Genomic DNA, 20,723 nt, shown 5'->3' with positions numbered 1-20,723 from the left:
TATGTTTTATCTCAGATGGGAGACGGGAGTTTGGAGTGTGTAAGAGTGCAGCAGGGGAGAAAAGATGGAATACAGCCAGTTCAAGTGGCAAGTTCGTAAATACTGATCTGCCCCAAAGCCAGTCTGTGATATACCGGTACATCGCTGCTCTACTAAATAGAACAGGATCCGGGATTCCCATACCTCCCTCTTCACGTAATAGCTGTAACCTAGCGTAGGGGACTCTTGGTCGTTTACCTGCCCATAGAAATCTAGTGAAACACTGTTTAAGAAAAAGGACATCTTTCTCAACAAGGGCAATAGGGAGCATAAGAAGAAAATAAGCAATCTTGGGAAAAACAACAGATTTAATAGCTTCTGCGCGACCCATAAGAGACAAGGGCAGAGACGCCCAGTCTTTAAGGATTTTAGACACCTTGGACAAAATAGGACCAAAATTAACCGCATATAGATCCGGGAGGGAAGTAGGGATCTGAACTCCTAAATATCTAAGACTATCTCGAGCCACTGGGAGTCGGGACAGGACCGGGTGTAATGGAAAGCGGGAAGAGTCTCCTGAAAGGAGGAGAAGCTCGGATTTAGATATATTAATTTTGTATCCCGCAAAGGAACCAAATTGTTCAATCAGGGAGACAATCGCAGGGATGGACGTATCAGGATGAGAAATAAATAGAAGCATGTCGTCAGCATACAGTGATAATTTTACCATGGTGTCCATTATTTTTATGCCTGTAAATCTGGGAGAATTTCTCAGTGAAACAGCTAGGGGTTCTAAAGCTAGGGCAAATAATAAAGGTGACAAGGGGCAGCCCTGACGTGTGCCACTGTGGATAAGAAGGGGATGAGAGGATACCATTCCCCAAAACTTGAGTGGAGGGAGATTCATATAATCGGGAAATAAGAGAGACAAAGTCCTCAGGTGCACCAAAGCGGTGAAGCGTTTCATACAGATGGTCCCAGGTGACCAGGTCGAACGCCTTTCCGGCATCAAGTGACAATAATACATTAGTGTCAGTGGGTTTGGAAAGCTGAAAGGCCTGCATAACAGTCAAGACCTTTCGGATATTGCTCACTGATTGCCGACCCCAGACAAATCCAGTCTGGTCTGTATGAACTATATCAGGGACTATGAATTTGAGTCTATTCGAGAGGATTTTAGTGAACAATTTATAATCCGTGTTTAGAAGGGTAGATCGGACGATAAGAACTGGGAGACTCAGGATCCCGGCCAGGCTTCGGGATAACCTTTATGACCGCGGAATTAAAATATTGGGGCAAGGAAGCACCCTGCATAAAAGAATTAAATAAGACAGAAAGAGGTTCGCACAGTCTAGTAGATAGAATTTTATAGTAGTCATTGGCAAAACCGTCAGGGCCCGGAGTCTTCCCAGTCTTCAGTCCAGCTATTGCTAAAGAAACTTCCTCAGTGGTGATAGGTGCAAGAAGAGAGGTACAGTGCGACTGACATTTGAGGCAGATCAGTAGAAGACCAAAAGCTAGACTTGTGGGTCTGGTTAATAACAGGACGTGCATAAAGAGTGGCATAAAAAGACTGTAGCACCTCAGCAATCTCGGCCGAGGTCCGTACTCTGTCCCCACCTTGGGTGAGCAGAGAGTGAATGACCACTTTAGGGTGTCTGCCTTTTAACAAACGGGATAACAGTTTGCCAGACTTATTGCCATATCTGTAAATGCCACAGTCTCTTGAAAATTAATATTTAGCTTCCATTTGAGAAAGGAGGGTATCAAACAGTGTTTTTTGTGTAAGGTATCGTTCCCTAGTAGAAGGGGAGGGGGAGGATTTAAATTCCTGAAAAGAGTGAGTAAGAGCCGCCTGGGCTTCCATATATTGTGAGTTTAAATCTAAATCCCTTTTTTTACTATAGGACATAATGTGCCCCCGAATAACTGATTTTGACGCCTGCCAGAAAAGAGCAGGATCCTCACTCAGAGTTTCTCCATTGTGCGTATGAAAATCCAGCCACGCTGCATCTAATGAGGAGCGGAATTTCAGAGAGCCACTTAAATGAGAGGGGAAGTGCCAGGAGCGAAAAGGGGATTTTTCTGAGAGGAGCATCAAATTCATCCAGCATAAAGCATGGTCCGAAATACAGATATCCTCAATTTTAGAGTCAGCCACTTTTGAGAAAAAGGAGTAAGATAACAGCAGATAGTCAATCCTCGAGAACGTGTGGTGCGCAGCTGAGAGACATGTAAATTCCCTTTCTAATGGGTAGCATGCGCGCCACACATCCACTAAGGACAACTGCGAGCAAATATAGGGGATACCAATACGTGGTAACGAGGGGGCATCACGAGGGGGGGGGGGTTATCCAAGGTTGGAGAAGAACATAAATTAAAATCTCCACCCAAGATTATAGGAATTTCAGAGTAGCTTAGTAGCTTAGTGACCATGTTCGTATAAAATTGCTTAGAGTACTGATTGGGAGCATAAATATTACAAAGTAGGAACCTGGATGCATACAATGTGACATCTGCCAGTACATACCGACCCTGAGTGTCATCTAAAATCGCATGGACAGATAGGGACCGTGTGCCGTGCTAAAATAATCACTCCCCTAGCCTTAGAAGAGAAGGAGGAAGAGGCTACCACAGACCAACCCATAGTGTTCAGTTTTACCACCTCATTTGGCATAAGGTGAGATTCCTGAATGAAAACAACATCCATCCCCACCTTCCAAAGATAGAGCAAAATCTTTCTGCGTTTAGCTGGGGAGTTGATCCCTCCCACATTCCATGTACCGACCATCAAACTAGCCATGCATCAAATGAACTGGGAAAACCTGATAACCTGCGCAGTAATCATGATATCTACAGCCGCTGAAAAACTGATACAAATCATACCGGGGTGGACACATTAGGAGGAGAAGATGAGGGGGAGAAGAAAAGAGGGACAAAAACATAGAAAACACACAAAATATAACATTAACATTGTGAAAGAAAGTCCTGCTAAGGACAATCATAACTTCAGAAAACGAGAACAACCGGTTCAAGCAAGCACAGAGGCCGTCTTAGACCGCCAATGAGCCAGCCAGAATTATGAAAACCTGAGGAAAAAATGAGAGAGGGGGCGCCCTTACCCACCCTCGGCAACATAATATATGAAAATATACATAGGAAAAATAACAAGAAAATATCAGAGCACACGGAGCATGTCACAGAAAAAGAAAAACGCAGCCTGTCACATAAGAAGTAGGGGGAGATATCTCCGCTAAGCATATATAACCATTCTAGAAAGATTACATAGCCACAAAAAGACAACAGATGAATAAGAAAAATCTAAAACAGAAAACAAGGCAAAAAGGTTCAGCCCGCTGTATAAGACCAAAGTCTCTTTTGGGGGAAAAAACACCTGCAGCAGATTCTACAGCAATAATTAAATTGGCAGACATAACCGGAAACAGAGAAGTCCAGGAGCAATACTCCGCCATCTCGATCCAGGGTGTCATCCGCCTGAGAGGAGTCGTCATCTGCCTTGGATGCCTCAGAAACATAAGCCTCTGCATCTGCAAGATTTGTAAAGTCCTGGAAAGAATTTCCATCAAACAGGCGTAGTCTTGCAGGGAAGAGCAGAGCTAATTTTTTATTCGCCTTTACCAAACGGGAGCAAAGGGGGGTAAATTCCCGACGTGCCCGGGATACCTCCGCGGAGTAGTCCTGGAAAATGGCCAAACGAGCTCCCTCCCATTGTAAATTCCTATGCCTCCTGGATGCCGTCCATATTGCCTCCTTATGGAGAAAGTTCAGACATTTAAATATAACCACACGTGGTCTGCTATTAGGTGAAGAACGTGGGGGACCCAGTCTGTGGGCTCTCTCGAAAACTAAGCCAGTGCATTCATCTTGGATATGCAACAAATCAAGGAGGGACGTTTGTAAAAAAAAAAGGTCAAATCAGGACCTTTCAGTGACTCAGGGAGCCCCAGCACCCGAAGATTCGATCTCCTCGATCTATTTTCAAGATCGTCAACCTTGTTCAGCAGCTGGAAGTGCGATTTCTGGAGCTCATCATATCTGTGCTTAAGATCCCCAACATCCTGAAAAGTCTCCCCCAGCCTTTGTTCATTTGTAAGAACAGTCTTAGATAACTGCTTGATTTGGGATTTTAGGTCTTTTACTGCCTGCTGCATTTTAGCAGCATGTGCATCCATGATAGGCTCCATGGCATCCCTAACCGCTCTCACTACATCAGCATAAGTCACTGGAGAGGCAGGGGAACACTCAGGCTCACCTGAGGGAGAAATGTGTTTTGCAGAAGCCTGTTTAATGCTGCCAGCAGCCTGCAGACTCGTTTGTGAGCTAGGTGCGGCGGCCATCTTGGATTCCCCCGGCCGTTTTTCAGACCTCGATCTCTGGGCTTTAGGGGGCATGGGGGAGGACAGAAACCTTTCCATCCAGTCCCCAGCACTTTCCCACAGGTAGTGTGCGCCAGGTGCTGAGAAAAGCCACGAGCGGGAAGCGCTGTGTGCTCCGGTTACCGAGGGTGCAGGAGAGCTGCAGCAATCAGCTTCTCCTCACATGGGCGCCGGAACCGGAAGTCATCGTTTTTTTTTTTTTTAAGAATTTTAAAAGAAATCAATCTGCTATAAGAAAGAAAAAAAAGTACTTCTAATGCGGAATAAAACGTTGAATGCGGTTCCTGCACCTTTTACTACTTCCGGCCGGAAGTTCAGTTTTTTAACAATAAAGCTTCATAGTATATAAAGAAACTGTTTTAAAGACTTCATGTCCTTGACAAAGTGCACCCCGGACGCATGAAACGCGTCGTACCCACATGGTAACAGGACAAACCAGCCAGCCATGAGTATCAGCATTTGGCCGCTCCAGGAGACGCTACCAGCGATCCCCCAGTGATGTCATCGCCATAGCAACCCTCTGGGCGCAGCGGCATCTGAAACTGCACGCCGCGGTCAGCCCATACCATCGGCTGGAAGAGAACCGCAGGCCAACACAGGGACAGATAGGCAGGGTGAGTAGATGCCGGAGCTGAAATCTAATATACTGGAGCAAAGTGGACTAGTTGTTACCCATAACATCACCCAAAAAGAGGCAGTTAAACATACCTTAACTAATTTTTCTTTTTTACAGGTGCCACTTGATACATAAAACACACTTACAAGCGCTCTCTACCGCACACACACACTATATATGTGTATGTGTGTGTGTGTGTGTGTGTGTGTGTGTGTGTGTGTGTATATATATATATATATATATATATATATATATACACACACACACACACACAAAATGACTGCCCATACCTGTAATCTTTGTTCCTGTTGAAACTATGATCTTAGAATAAATTGCAACACAGTTTATTGTAACTTCTAAAGCTATCATATGAGTCAGTAACCCATTCTAAGAAGTATATTGTAATGTGCTGCATCTCTTTCCATCTTACACAGAATGCTGACACCGCCAAGCAGCTTACAGTATCGCAACAAAACCAAGAAGAAGTGGAACGTATCAAAGAGCAGCTGCAGTTTCAGATGGATCAAGTGAAGCGCGAGTCAGAAATAAAGGTTAATTGAAACACTTGCATTTTTAATAGGTTTAGAGGTTAAATTTACTAAGCGGTGCTTTTCCAAGCAGCCACATTTTCAGCAGTTTCAGGCGCTGGATTTCAAAGGGTGGTAATATGAAATACAAAATGAGACGTGCCTATATATGTCCAGCTGCCAAAATTTCTAAAAGCGCAGTGACTTTGAGATGTACTACCTAGTAACCTAACCCCAGGGGGGTTTCTCAAGTACAAGTGCTAAAGCTCACCCTCGGTAGGCTGACCTAAGAGTGTGTGTAGCAGACATCTCGCTATGCTGCCTTTTCACTCTGCAATACATTGCATCTCACTGATTGCAGAAACATACCTGACTGTGTGCCATGCAGAAGACTGGGTGTTTTCTATCGTTGCAGGTTGGGTGAGCACTGGACTGTGGTATACCTGTAAGAGTGTGCTTTCCACTATGATGAGTTTTGCACAATTAAAGCACAACATTGAATGTATTTATGGCGTCACAGTTGAGCACGCTTAATGATCCTTATCACATATACTTTTTTTATTTAGCACAAGTGTAAGATTGTGTTTTAGATCACAAACTAAAATCTGAAGCATTTGTGTTATAATTCACTTACTGTAATTTCTTCTAACTTTACCAAGATTATTTTTTATTTTACTGAAGCATAAATAAACCTATGTTTACTTCTACGACATATTACTGCTCTACAGTTTATCCTGCGTTCACTTTTTTACATGCCAGCATGACGTGAGCCATTTTCTGGGCAGCTTGTATATTCATAAGGATAAATGAGTGTGAGCAGTCCATGTACGGGCTAAGTGTACTCTTTACAAATATTCTAGAAGCTAATGGAGTTACCAGCTTTCAGTCTATTGTATGAACATGTAAGCTTAGTGTCCTGCGGGATGAGCTCTGGTCTGTCGCAGTCAGACTGGGGACCTCTCCCTATCCAGGTTCCTTTTTGAGTCACCTTATTTGCATAACATGTGACTATTCAGGAATGTCCAACTGATAGAACACCCGAGGACACCTCACAGTTATTCGCTAAGGATGATGAACTTGCCTGTTTCGTACATCTGGTAGGAAGAATACCTAAGGGAGAGATGGTGACCGATACTTAAACTTGGAAGGGACTCGCTATTCTTCCCTAGTGTGCATCAGAAGGTGGATTCCCTTGTTAAAGATTATATACAGTATAATGTGCAACACTATTTTGTTTTTTTTCTCTTTTCATAATATGAGCATTAAGAGAACATATCCTACAACATGTGTGAGACTTGTATCAGCCAGCCACATAACCTGTGCAATACATGTGTGTCCCTTTTTAAAGAGATGATCTGGTAATTCTAGTTAGTTGTCCGAGAGACATTTTGGGCATTTTCAGCAGGTATTTGTGTATCTGCAAGTCTCATCAGGAACCTTCTACAGTGCCTGGCGATCAAGCTGCTTTGTTATATATATTCAATAACATCTCACTATAAGTAGTTTGTATAAAAAAACATATTATAATGTCTTATTAGGGAAATGGTCTTATGTTTTGGAGGTTTTATTGTCCAGATGATATCTAGGGATTGTGCCTGTCAGATTCCCCTCCTCACATTGCTGATATACAGTAGTGCTAGCTTGGAGAAAAACCAAGTTAAATGGCTCTGTGATGCATATATGTGTAGGGCTTCTTGGCAAATCTATAAGGCACATGATAGGGATGATGATGCCTACTTCCTTCCAGACTGTGAAGGGTTAGGTAGGTTTATATAGCAATGACAGGCAGGGAATTTGGAGGCTTTCACTTTTATCTGTTCATTAAGCTATGCTATAATTTGCAGGTGGACATTAGAGGGGCTTGTGCTGTAGATGTTTGTGTCTGTCATCTTTTTCTTAGAGAGGCATGGGCTTTATTATCTTTACGGTAAAGCCAGTCTATTTATGTACTATATATGAGCAACTTGGTTATACAAGGGTATAGTTGGTAACTTCATCCCTCAAAAGTACATTTTTTTTCTTCTTTTTAAACAAAAAAATCTATAGTATAGAACTGCGCTTGTATAGATATATAACAGCAGTAGGTAAGTGAGAGGTCAAGACACACCTAATATGATGAATATAGAATATCAATGTAATAGCAATAGAAGAAAAAAAGCTTATATAAAATAGTAATTCATATAAAATCTAACCACATGGCTATTAAACTTTAAAAATGCTTGTAATACATTCCAATTTTCTGGTATCACTCATAAGCTCCTTTATAGGGATCCAAGTGTTGGTTGTGAAAGTTAACTTGGACACAGTCTTAGATAGTAAGATCACTGTTTGTGGAACTACAAGTCCCAGACTAGTCAATCTTGACAGGTCTGATATATAGCTGGGTGTAAGCTGAGACGATTACCAAACACTCCGGCTTTTGTGAAGTCTCCCAGATTCCACAGACCTGCGGTGTGGCCACCTGGCAGGATGACTGTCCTTAGCCGCTCAAGACCACGGCGCTCCTCTTCCAAACCAGTGTCTGATTCAAGTGCTGTTGCTGTGACAAGTGGCTGCGGGTGAGCACCAAGGGAGTCCGTAGAGTGATCCAAAAGGGTTGCGTGCAGTATTCGTGACCAACAAGGAGTAACTCAGACCTGTTTTGCTCCCTAAATCAGAGGCTAAAGATATAATTATATACTGTTTTTTATTAGCACCAAGGTATTTATTTTCTGTTTCTTATTCTGAAGTTGAAAAGATGAGAGAATAATATTTGAACAGAGATCATTGGCTATATGTAAAATTGTTAGATAATGCAGTACATAGACAGGACTATGCTAGAGCAGGGATGGGAAAATCTAGTGTATTTTTAATGTGTTTTTTAATTTGTTTTAATACAGTATACTGTACTGTGTTTTTTTTCCCTGCCAACTACTGCAGTTTGCACGTTGCAAAGATCGACAGCAGCTTGTTGATTTGATGAATTCAAAGTTTAACAAACTTGTCTTTTTTTTTTTTTTTATTATTCTGCCCAATAATGCCTGCAGTTGGAAGAACAGACTTTTCAGATTGAACAGCTGAAAACAGAGGTTGAAGCAAGAAAGGAAGAGCTGACACGAGTGCAGCAGTCTCTGACCAATACTGAACAGGTACCACATGGCATGACAACTGCAGGAACCTGGGGGTTCCTAACTATAAAAGAACATCTGGTTGTCCAGTATTAGAATCTTTCTCTTTGCTCTCTGTTCTAAACACTGAGGGGCTCATTTGGAGTTGAACAGAATTATCATCTAAATCAGACAGCACAAAATGCACACTGAAACAAATCTTAGTCGTATAGGCAAGATGCATCCTACTCTGCAAGTGCAGCTCGCAGAGAGAACATTAGTATATGGGGGGAATTCAACTGGACACGAGGTAAAAAACCTTGGGTACCTCACGCCCAGTTTTGGATTACCGCTGGTACGTGGCTCTTGATACCTGCGGTATCGAATTAAAAAAAAAATCGGTTGCAATGTTTCCAGCGCTGAAAACTCTGCAACGCAAGCAAAAAGTAAAATTAATACTTACCCGTGCAGTGGTCTCCGTGGCTCCCCCCTCATATCTTACCACTGGGGCTGCTGGGAGTCTCAATGGCTGTATGGAGATGTAGTTCTCCTGGCGATGGGCATCGGGGGAGGATGGGGGGGGGGGGGACACTGCACAGCAAGGTCACACACTCATACACACACAAACTCAAGCTAACTGGAGACTTGCTCTGGAGGTGCATGAAAAAAGACTCTGACTTCTGTAGAAATCACCATGTCCCATTTTCTGTCCCGAAAAAAACCCAGCGGTGCAGAAGTTGTTGTTTTTTTTCCCATTTCCCACCTTCCCTCCATCATGTGTCTGGTACATGCCAGGATAGGTGGCTTCACAATGGTAGTGCTAAATATACAGAACACAAATCAAGTATAGTACGTGACTGCAGTCTTATTAATAAACAGATGCATTAACCATTAAAATTAAAATAAGAACAAGGTCAAAAGATAAAATAAAAGCACTAATGAAATTCAGATCATTACTAAATCTGTCACCTTCCCCTTTTTGAAATAGAAATATGCTTATTTGTTTATTGCAGATTAGTGATTTGTGACCCTGTATTTGGACTTTTTATATTAATATGGACTATTACTAAGCCTGCATTTATATCCCGTTTATGTTTCCTATTTGGTTGTTTTTAATCAATCCTTTCACCATTTGTTTTAATTGGACCCGGCTCAGCGCTGTGTGTCCCGTGGTATTAAAAGTATACGATTAAATGCACCAAAACGCTTATCACATACAGTGTACCTATTGCATTTGTGAAAATAATATCAAAAGAAAAATGAGATTATAGTTTACTTATATTACCTAATTGGAGACAACTGATTCAGAGACTTATGCTATATGCTCAAAAACAACTCACAAGTATTTGTGGCCCACAATTTAGGCATTGAAACATAAAAATCAAAAAGTATTTTTAATTTTCTGAAGTGGAAATTATGTCTCTGTAATTTATCTATTTTAAGTCACGTTTGCCGGTTACTCTTTTATCTGAGTTTTAAATATAATGCTTATGTGCTGAATTTCTGTGCATTTTTAGTCTGAATCCCAGCTGCATTCCAAACTGGCAGCGCTTGAAGCGGAGAAGGACTCGCTGAGAAGTATGGTAAACTCTAGAGAGTCAGAACTGCTTTCGGTCAAAAATGTGGCTCAAGAGACTGAATCTTTATTCAACCAAGAGCAAGAGAAAAGGGCCGGCGAAATACGGGACTTGAATGAAAAACTTGGCAAAAAGGTATCTTATGGAAAATTATGTAATGTCCTAGTATTAATGTAAGCTTTCTAAGCATAAACGGTACATGCCAAAGCACTGTCATTGTGTAAGTGACAGTAGTGACATCATTACCTGTACTAGAAGCAGAGGGAGATGAAACTGCCTAGTACAACAGCATGTCCCTCCGCTCTTTATAGTGGCAAGATAAATGCATGGGGTGAGATCCAACACACAGGAATTATACAGTAAATGTTGACACCATAATGCAATACCATGGGGACTATCAGTAGTGAGTATTGCAGGGCTACAGCAACATATTTAATGGGACAAAGGATTTTAGTTACATCTGTAAAATAGAGGAGGGTTAAATACTTGTACTCTTGATGTGTTACATAAACTAAGGGCCTAAATTCACTCGTCATTTTTTTTTTTTTTTGATGGATTACCCACTTACACACTAACAGCACCTTAAAAAAAAAATTTGAGAAACAAATTGCTTTAAAAGTGCACTGAATAAACATGTGAAAAGTATGATTTCACATTGCCACAATAAAACAAAAGTAGATATGGCCTGATATCACATTGTGTGTCCCAAAACAAACTCTGGGTCCGAGTTGATCAGCTCATCAGAAATGCTGGTAAATGTGCTGTGAAGGTTATTGAAGGTTATCGTTATGCTCCTGTGACCAACATCCAGATTTCATCCAGTTTGACCTCTTCTGTGTCTACAAAGTTGAGTCTGATATTGGCCCTTTGGCAAAACGCAAGATCGTACCATAGATGCAACACTACCAATTTGTACAGAGCATGCATGTTAACTAGGAGACACACATCCACGCACTCACTGTCTGTATATGTGTTTGGTTGAAAACCATATACATAGCAAATATAAACAATTATTGGAATCATATGCTCCAAAATTGGTACATTAATTCATAGTTGAAGACAAAACAACAGATTGGTTGACTTCAAATTACATCCTGGATGAGGTGCATGTCTGAATATTTATATATGAACTATAGTAGGTTCACTTGTTTATACAGTTTATGTAAAAACTAAGTGAGACATAAATGTTGGGGTAAAAACTGAAGGTGTCTTGTGTGTTCTTCAGACTGCAGACGAGCAGAAACTTTGTCAGAAGATGTTAGAAGACCAATTTAACATCATCCAGGCAACTGTAATGAAAGCAGAGAACATCATCCAGGATGCCGTAGCCAAACTCGATGACCCTCTTCATATCCGCTGCACCAGTTCACCAGGTATGGTGGTTAGAAGATAGTCACGTTACTTTGCTTGTTAGTGATAATTATTTGCAGATTTAATGGTTATTTTTTATTGTGCTGCAAGAGAGTAATTTTGTACAATTTGTTAAAGAGCAGTTGTGTTTTAACTTGAGCAATGAGAGACCTTATTCTATATTATTATTATTATTATTATTATTATTCGTTTAGACCGTTTGTGACCATGTTCTTGGATAAATAAGTTCAGTTCTCCATCTTTAAGGGCTATAAATATTTAGTTGTTGCAAACCAAAAGTAATTAATTAAATTCCCAGAAATGTGCATCGCAGCCACCTGACTTTGAAGTTAACAGTGTGGCACCTCGCACCCGACCATATGATATTTTTTTTTTTTTTTTTTTTTTACTGTTTGATAACATTCATGTCTTCAAATGTCGTTTCTGGTCACCAACCCAATTAACTTCTGTTAGCAGGCATCTGACACTAGAGGAGATGGGTTTTCATAGCTGAAGAAATTCAAGGGAACCATTTGAGAAGAACAGCGATAATTTACCATATTGTTGTTTAGCATAATTCACATTACTGCAGCATATAAACATGACAACTGTCTCTCACAATAACCGATAAATACAGAATTACTGACAGTAAAACAAATTAATTTCAATACACCCCTAGATTTGTTGATTTCAGTAAAGGATGAACTTAATATGTAAGAAATGAGGCCACCTGCAGTGACTCATGGGTGCGGCATTCCCCATGAGGACCACTCCTCCTCATTTTGGGCACGCAGCTGCATTGTGTGCAAAGGTCCCTCTTCCTGAGGTAAAGAAGTTAGGAGGTACACGAACAGCCAGATAATGTGTAAAATGTGTGTATCCCTGAAAAGAAACAAGTTACGGCCACAAGGTCCCAAGGTGCTCGTATGGATATCGGATACGTGCCCAATGCTGTTTTGAAACAATTCGTCAATTCATACACAGAGGACGTATTCCAGTGCTCGCCTTGTATTGTGATACTGTGAACACTTGTGAAAAAGTGTAAAGTGGTCTCTAAATGGCTCCCAGGGAAGAGTTAACAATGGAAAAGCGATCTACCATAGTATATTTGAGAAATGCAGGGCATATTTTGCGTGAATTTGCTTGCCTGGGGAAGGTTTCTCTTTTTAGCATGCCATAAACAGTAGTGTACACGATTCCTACAACCTGGACAACCTCAAGTGATCACAAAACAGGAGGACAGATTTCCAGACATAACGGATTCCAAACAGCTCGTCAGATCCGTGCTGCTTTGATGGAAACGAGTAAGAAAAGCGTCAGTCGCGACCATCAAACGATTTTACTTCTGCCCCAGCTGCAGTGCACATGGTTTTGCCAAAATGCAGTTACTTGCTCTATTTTGCCTTTCCAACTCAGAATCAGCCCTTAAGTACATTACACTGCAAAGAAACATTCAGACTCATTAATGAATATGCTTCTAATTGCGCAGATGCACAGTGGCTAGCATTGTTGCCTTACCGCACTGTAGTGATGAGTTTGATCCCAGCTGGGACCCTGTGTGTGTGGAGTTTGGTATCCCTGAATGTTCTGAAAGCACTACAGCATGATTGGACAGGAAATACAGATTTTATTTAGTTACACTGATGTGAATTCAAGACTGACAGATGTTCTGACTGATCAGCAATTTGCATGTGTTCTTTTTGCTTCAGATACACTCTTTACATCTTGTAAAATGTCCTATAATGTTTTATATAACTTAATTCCATTCTCATGTCTACAGATTATCTTGTCAGCAGAGCTCAGTCTGCTATAGACTCCTTAACGCCCCTTGAGAATGGACACTCTAAATATGTACAAAACATGACAGGTGGGTGCGGTCTTATTTTCAGGTACTGTATGGTCTGAGTGGGGGCTAGGGATTTAGATGTGAACTAAACATAGCGTAGCAGACCTAGAACAGCAGTACTAAAGTGCAGCTATAATTGGATCTTTTCTGTACTGCCACACTTTCTGGACTAATTACAGTGGTTTTAATTGATTCATTTTACTCTTGTGTTTTTGCATATCTTGCAGTTTACACTGGGTTTGGTAGGGTATTCTCTCAATTTACAATATACTCCACTCTTTATTTGTATACCATTATTTCTCCTGTTGCCATTATTTCTGCCACTTCCGGTGAGAGAAATCTGCACAAATGTGAACTGCATTGTTCCCAGATACAGGGCCAAAAGTAATGCATGTGGGTTGCAGAAAGTGCTATTATTTTGGCAACTTTACTGCAAGATTTAGAGCAGCAATTTTAAAACAGATTAGCCATTTACATTTTGCGGCTAAATCACAGAAACATTGTCGCTTTCCACACCACGTAGCCTTTACTTTTGGCTCACAGTCTTCAGTGTATCTATGGCTCTACAGCTATCTTGTGCAGTAGAGGTTGATCACATGCAGTTACACTCTAAAGAGTCTCTTAAACTAATACATTGATATAACATGACAGACAAGCGTCTGCTGCATGTGTCCGGTGTATGATGCGTTTGTTGCATTGTACATGAATTTTAATGTAACGGGCATGTTTCTCATTGCATTGAATAAAATAGATGGATTGTGCACTTTGCCTAGAACACTCACTCATTAATTATTGTAAATACTTTCCCTCCCCATAGATGCCTCTGACTTGGTAGGAGCACTTGCTCAGTTTGCCCACTTAACTGCAGATACGATTGTAAACGGTAGCGCAACCTCTCACATGGCTCCAACTGACCATGCGGACCGTAAGTAATCCTTTTTACTCTCTGGCACTAAATGTCTGCTATTTATTGTGTTGATGGTTTCAACTACATGCCAATCTTTCATGTTACAGGACTGACTGACAGCTGCAGGGAGTGTGGGAACCAGAGTTTGCAGTATCTAAATGATCTGAAGAGTAAACAGTCTTTAAAGGGTGCTGATCTGACGGAGGTTAGAAGAACACTGCAGAATATCTTTGGACTGGGAGAGGTACTGATCATTTTCAGTCTGTAGAAGTTGTTTATTCTAAACATGTATGCAGATGTTTTAAGAGCAATTCAGAGCAGTATACATTTGGGAGAAGGGTTTGGTCATAATGGAACTCTTAATTTATGCATGTAAGCACTCATTATGTAGTGTCTTTTATTTTGTGTTTCTCCGGCATCCATAAGGGATACTGGGGTTTACTTAATACGATGGGGTATAGAAGGGGTCCAGTGCAGTTGGTGCACTTCAAAATTCTTCAACTGGGTGTGCTGGCTCCTCCCCTCTATGTCCCATCCCACAGGGAGTTTAGAAAAAATTGCCCTCAGGAGAGGATGCACACTCTGGGAGCTCTAGAGGATTTTTCTTCAGTTTATTTTAAACTTTATAATTTTCGGTATGCTGTCTGGGCAACAGTATACCTGCACCGTGGGAGTTGGGGGAGGGGTTGTTTGTTCCGCGGGGCACTGTGCCTTGGCGGTCGCAATTTGCAGAACGCCGCACACCCGTAACATAGCCTGAAGGTGAGAAGATTGGGGAGTACAAACAGGGGGACCAGCTAGGGTGGTCCCCCGGTTCATGATGCGTTGCATCTCAGGGGCACTATACGGGACCCTCCACGGGGGGACCCGCTATAGCCCTCCTGTGTACACTGGCAGCGGTAGTGCAAACTAACAGCTATTGTGATGTTTGCACAGTGTATGGAGACTTTGTCAGTATAAAGATTTTATGTAGCTCCGGCACCATTATAGGGGGCGGAGCTTACTCAGAGCGGGACCAGCTGCATTTTGGCACCTTCCTCTGCCTACAGCAGCAGCAAGGACACAAGCTAGCTCCTCCAGGCACTCCGGGATACGCAGGAAACTGGTACAAGGGTGTATAACAAGGGGGGAGAGCCACTATTGTACACAATCTAGTTTCCTAATTAAGGACAAGTAATCCATTTTTTACTGTGATATAAATATATTCAGCCTGCATGTTTCCTAAGTCTGACAGGCTGGGGTGTGCTGTCCCCCTCTCACTCTAGGTCTCCATATCACGCGCAGTAAGGGCAGGCTTGTTATTGTACTTGCCTGTGTGTGTGTGAGTGTTACTGTAATTATGGTCAAACACGCGTTATGCAAGGTTTGTCACACCAGATTCTCCTCTCACTGGTTCCCTATCGTGTGACCAATGCAGTCAGTCTTCCCAAGTTAGTGTGGAGACGTGGGGGGGGGGGAGCATAAAGACTATTGCTCGGTGCCATAAAGACTATGATGGCAGACATGTCATCTCAGCTTAATGCTAATAAACAGACAACACAACAACTGCAACAGGCTGTTGCAGATCTGGCTGCTAAGGCTGATGAAAGACAGCCTCCCCTCCCTAGTTCAGGCCACTTAAACGTGGGCTGCCTGCTCTACTCTCAGATTCTGATGAGGATATTCAGGAGGAGGGGGAGGAATTGGACCCACCTGATATAGAAGATTCCACTGCTACACAGAGTATTGAGCCCCTAATTCTTGCAAACAGGGATGTATTAAAAATCTCTTTGGAAGACGCTGCTGCACCGCAGTCATTCTTTCCTGGCACAGAAAAATCTCAGTATTCCCTTCCCTGATTCTCTGGAACTAGATGAGGTTTTTAAACAAGCCTGGAAAAATCCTGATAAGATATCAGGTTACAAGGAGGTTTTTACGCACTTTCCCATTTACACCGAAAGGTAGGAAACATTGGGAAGAACCCCCAGCCGTAGATGTCTCGGTCTCCTGCCTCTCTAAGAAGGTGGTATTGCCGGCCCCTGGGTCCTTTCAACTCAAGGACCCTGGGGATAGGAAAATAGAAACTACACTGAAGTCTATTTACACAGCGGCTGGCATGTCACAAAGACCTGTGATAGGGGGTTGCTGGATGTCTCATGCCACCATACCTGGGCGACTCAAATTCAGGAGGGTCTTGCGGGGGATATGCTACGGTGACCCTCCTCAAACAAGACGCCGCACACGTGCTGTGTGACTCTCTCAAGGAGATATGCACTATTAATGCTAGAAATACTGCCATGGCAGTGTCGGCGCGCAGAGCTTTGTGGCTGCGTCAGTGGATTGCGGGCGCGTATTCCAAACACAGTGTGGAGTCTCTCCCTTTCTCAGGAGATTGTCTCTTCAGGGTTGCGTTAGATACATGGATCTCTAAGGTTACTGCAGGGAAATCCACGTTTCTCCCCTCTGGGGCCCCGCCGGCTAGGCATTCCTACCCGGGGCCATCTAACCAGTCTTTTCGGACCACCAGATTCAGATCAAGAGCCAGAGTTGTCTCCAATGCGGCACAAGGCACCAGAGGTAAGCCAAGAAAATCAACTGCTGCTGTTTCCCAGTAACCAAGCACCAGTTCAGCATTCACAAAAGCCTCAGCATGACGGTGCCTCCCCACCCCAAGGGGATCTCGAGGTGGGAGCTCGTCTGCGTCACTTCAGCCGCATCTGGGACAGCTCCTGCCAGGATACGTGGGTAAGGGACTTCATTTCCCAGGGCTACAAGCTGGAGTTCGACAACGCTCCTCCCCAACGATTTTTCAAATCAGGCTTACCAGCTTTAGAGGATACACGGGTTATGCTGCAACAGGCTATCCTAAAGTTGGTCCAGTCCCAGGTCATTGTTCCAGTACCACTGCTACAACAGGGAAAGGGTTACTACTCCAACCTGTTTGTGGTACCAAAACGGACAGTTTGGTAAGGCCCATTCTGAGTCTAAAATCTTGAACCCTTACCTCAAGGTTTTCAAGTTCAAGATGGAATCCTTGAGAGCAGTGATTGCTAGCCTGGAGGAACGGGGGTTCGTGGTGTCTCTGATTATAAGGGACTCCTATCTACATATCCCAATCTGGCCTCCTCAACAGGCTTACCTGCGGTTTGCCCTGCTGAACGATCACTACCAGTTCCAGGCTCTACCCTTCGGCCTATCCACAGCTCCGAGTGTATTCACCAAGGTGATAGCGGAGATAATGTTCCAACTCCAGTTCCAGGAGGTAAATATTGTCCCTTATCTGAACAATCTATTGATAAAGGCAAGATCCAGGGAACTTTTATTGCTCCATATAGAACACACTATCCAACTTATGTCACACCATGGGTGGATCCTCAATTTACAGAAGTCCCACTTGGAGCCAACTCAGCGGCTCCTGTTCCTGGGAATGTGGCTGGATACTGTGGCCCAGAAAGTGTTCCTCCCAGAGGACAAAGCAAGAACACTTCAGGAGATGGTGCAACTAGTCCTACGGCTTCCTCTGATATCCATTTATCTTTGCATAAAGTTGTTAGGAAAGATGGTGGCCTCCTACGAAGCCATTCAATATGTAAGGTTCCATACCAGAACGTTTCAATTGGATCTCCTGAGCAAGTGGTCCGGATCACATCTTCAGATGCACCGGATAATTCGTCTGTCACCTCAGGCCAGGATGTCCCTCCTGTGGTGGTTGCAGTCCTCCAACCTACTGGAAAGTCGCAGTTTTGGTATTCAGGATTGGATCCTCCTCACGACAGATGCAAGTCTGAGAGGATGGGGAGCTGTCAACCCAAGGGGTTCAGTTCCAGGGCAGGTGGTCAACTTACGAAGTCCTTCTTCCAGTCAGCATTCTAGAACTTCGGGCGATCTACAATGCTCTGCTTCAGGCCTCTCCTCCTCTGCTCAGGGATCAGGCGATCCAAGTTTTGTTGGACACCACCGCTGCAGTTTCTTACATAAATTGACAAGGAGGGACTAAGAGCAGAGCCTTCATGTGAGAGGTGTCAAGAATACTCCTTGGTGCAGAATGAAACGCAAGAGCAATATCTTTTCTCTGACGTCCTAGTGGATGCTGGGAACTCCGTAAGGACCATGGGGATTAGCGGCTCCGCAGGAGACTGGGCACAAAAGTAAAGCTTTAGGACTACCTGGTGTGCACTGGCTCCTCCCCCTATGACCCTCCTCCAAGCCTCAGTTAGATTTTTGTGCCCGACCGAGCAGGGTGCAATCTAGGAGGCTCTCCTGAGCTTCTTAGGAAAAGTTTAGTTTTAGGTTTTTTATTTTCAGTGAGACCTGCTGGCAACAGGCTCACTGCATCGAGGGACTAAGGGGAGAAGAAGCGAACCTGCCTGCTTGCAGCCAGCTTGGGCTTCTTGGCTACTGGACACCATTAGCTCCAGAGGGACCGAACACAGGCCCAGCCTCGGAGTCCGGTCCCAGAGCCGCGCCGCCGAGTCCCTTACAGAGCCAGAAGCAACAAGAGGTCCGGAAAATCGGCGGCAGAAGACATCAGTCTTCACCAAGGTAGCGCACAGCACTGCAGCTGTGCGCCATTGCTCCTCATACACACTTCACACTCCGGTCACTGAGGGTGCAGGGCGCTGGGGGGGGCGCGCCCTGAGAAGCAATAAAAACACCTTTGCTGGCTAAAGTTACATCACATATAGCTCCAGGGCTATATGGATGTATATTAACCCCTGCCAGATTACAGATAAAAGCGGGAGAAAAGTCCGCCGAGAAGGGGGCGGAACCTATCTCCTCAGCACACTGGCGCCATTTTCCCTCACAGCCCCGCTGGAAGGACGTCTCCCTGACTCTCCCCTGCAGTCCTGCACTACAGAAAAGGGTTAAAAAGAGAGGGGGGGGGGGGCACTAATTAGGCGCAGTATAACTATATACAGCAGCTATAAGGAGAAAAACACTCTATATAGTGTTATCCCTACATATATATAGCGCTCTGGTGTGTGCTGGCATACTCTCCCTCTGTCTCCCCAAAGGGCTAGTGGGGTCCTGTCCTCTATCAGAGCATTCCCTGTGTGTGTGCTGTGTGTCGGTACTGCTGTGTCGACATGTATGAAGAGGAAAATGATGTGGAGGCGGAGCAATTGCCTGTAGTGGAGATGTCACCCCCTAGGGGGTCGACACCTGAGTGGATGGGCTTATGGAAGGAATTACGTGAAAGTGTTAACTCTTTACATAAGAAGTTTGATGACATGGGACAGCCGGCTACTCAGCTTGGGCCTGTCCAGGCGTCTCAAAGGCCATCAGGGGCTCTCAAACGCCCGCTACCTCAGATGGCAGATACAGACGTCGACACGGATACTGACTCCAGTGTCGACGACGAGGAGACGAATGTAACTTCCAGTAGGGCCACACGTTACATGATTGAGGCAATAAAAACTGTTTTACATATTACTGATAGTACAACAGGTACCGTTAAAAAGGGTATTATGTTTGGTTAGAAAAAACTACCTGTAGTTTTTCCTGCATCTGAGGAATTAAATGAAGTATGTGATGAAGCGTGGGTTTCTCCCGATAAAAAAACTGATAATTCCTAAAAGGTTATTGGCAACGTACCCTTTCCCGCCAGAGGATAGGGCACGTTGGGAAACACCCCCTAAGGTGGATAAAGCGCTCACACGCTTGTCCAAACAAGTGGCGCTACCGTCCCCGGATACGGCCGCCCTTAAGGATCCTACTGACAGAAAGCAGGAGACTATCCTAAAATGTATATACACACATACTGGTGTTATACTGCGACCAGCGATCGCCTCAGCCTGGATGGGCAGTGCTGGGGTGGCTTGGTCTGACTCCCTGACTGAAAATATCGATACCCTTGATAGGGACAGTATATTACTGACTGTAGAACATTTAAAAGATGCATTTATATACATGCGTGATGCACAGAGGGATATTTGCCGACTGGCATCAAGAGTCAGTGCGCTGTCCATATCCGCCAGAAGAGGTTAATGGACGCGGCAGTGGTCGGGTGAGGCCGATTCTAAAAGGCATATGGAAGTATTGCCTTATAAAGGGGAGGAGTTATTTGGGGTAGGTCTATCAGACCTAGTGTCCACAGCAACTGCTGGGAAATCCACGTTTGTACCCCAGGTAGCCTCTCAGCATAGGAAGACGCCATATCAGGCGCAGTCCATTTCGGCCCCATAAGGGCAAGCGGACAAAAGGCTCCTCAATTCTGCCACGTGGCAGAGGGAGAGGAAAAAGGCTGCAACAAACAGCCAGTTCCCAGGAACAGAAGTCCTCCCCCGCTTCCGCCAAGTCCTCAGCATGACGCTGGGGCTCTACAAGCGGACTCGGGTACGGTGGGGGCCCGTCTCAAAAATTTCAGCGCACAGTGGGCTCGCTCACAGGTGGACTCCTGGATCCTTCAAGTAGTATCTCAGGGGTGCAAATTGGAATTCGGGACGTCTCCCCCTCGCC

General features: G+C 43.8%; 1 protein-coding gene across 2 annotated transcripts in view; it reads left to right on the top strand.

Moving 5' to 3' along the window:
* HIP1R (huntingtin interacting protein 1 related) overlaps nucleotides 1-20,723 on the top strand; it is a 315,167-nt gene that overhangs the window by 260,119 nt on the left and 34,325 nt on the right. For both annotated transcript variants that reach the window (XM_063964565.1, XM_063964563.1), the window contains exons 16-22: nucleotides 5,427-5,543; nucleotides 8,546-8,647; nucleotides 10,123-10,317; nucleotides 11,408-11,555; nucleotides 13,313-13,399; nucleotides 14,196-14,303; nucleotides 14,393-14,529. In XM_063964565.1, the coding sequence (XP_063820635.1) occupies nucleotides 5,427-5,543; nucleotides 8,546-8,647; nucleotides 10,123-10,317; nucleotides 11,408-11,555; nucleotides 13,313-13,399; nucleotides 14,196-14,303; nucleotides 14,393-14,529 (894 nt within the window). The remainder of the gene's footprint in view (nucleotides 1-5,426; nucleotides 5,544-8,545; nucleotides 8,648-10,122; nucleotides 10,318-11,407; nucleotides 11,556-13,312; nucleotides 13,400-14,195; nucleotides 14,304-14,392; nucleotides 14,530-20,723) is intronic.

This window comes from Pseudophryne corroboree, chromosome 1 (genome assembly GCF_028390025.1).
Source record: "Pseudophryne corroboree isolate aPseCor3 chromosome 1, aPseCor3.hap2, whole genome shotgun sequence".
Classification (NCBI taxonomy): Eukaryota; Metazoa; Chordata; class Amphibia; order Anura; family Myobatrachidae; genus Pseudophryne; species Pseudophryne corroboree.
The sequence above is the reverse complement of the archived record's forward strand: the minus strand, read 5'-3'. Positions and strand labels throughout refer to the sequence as shown.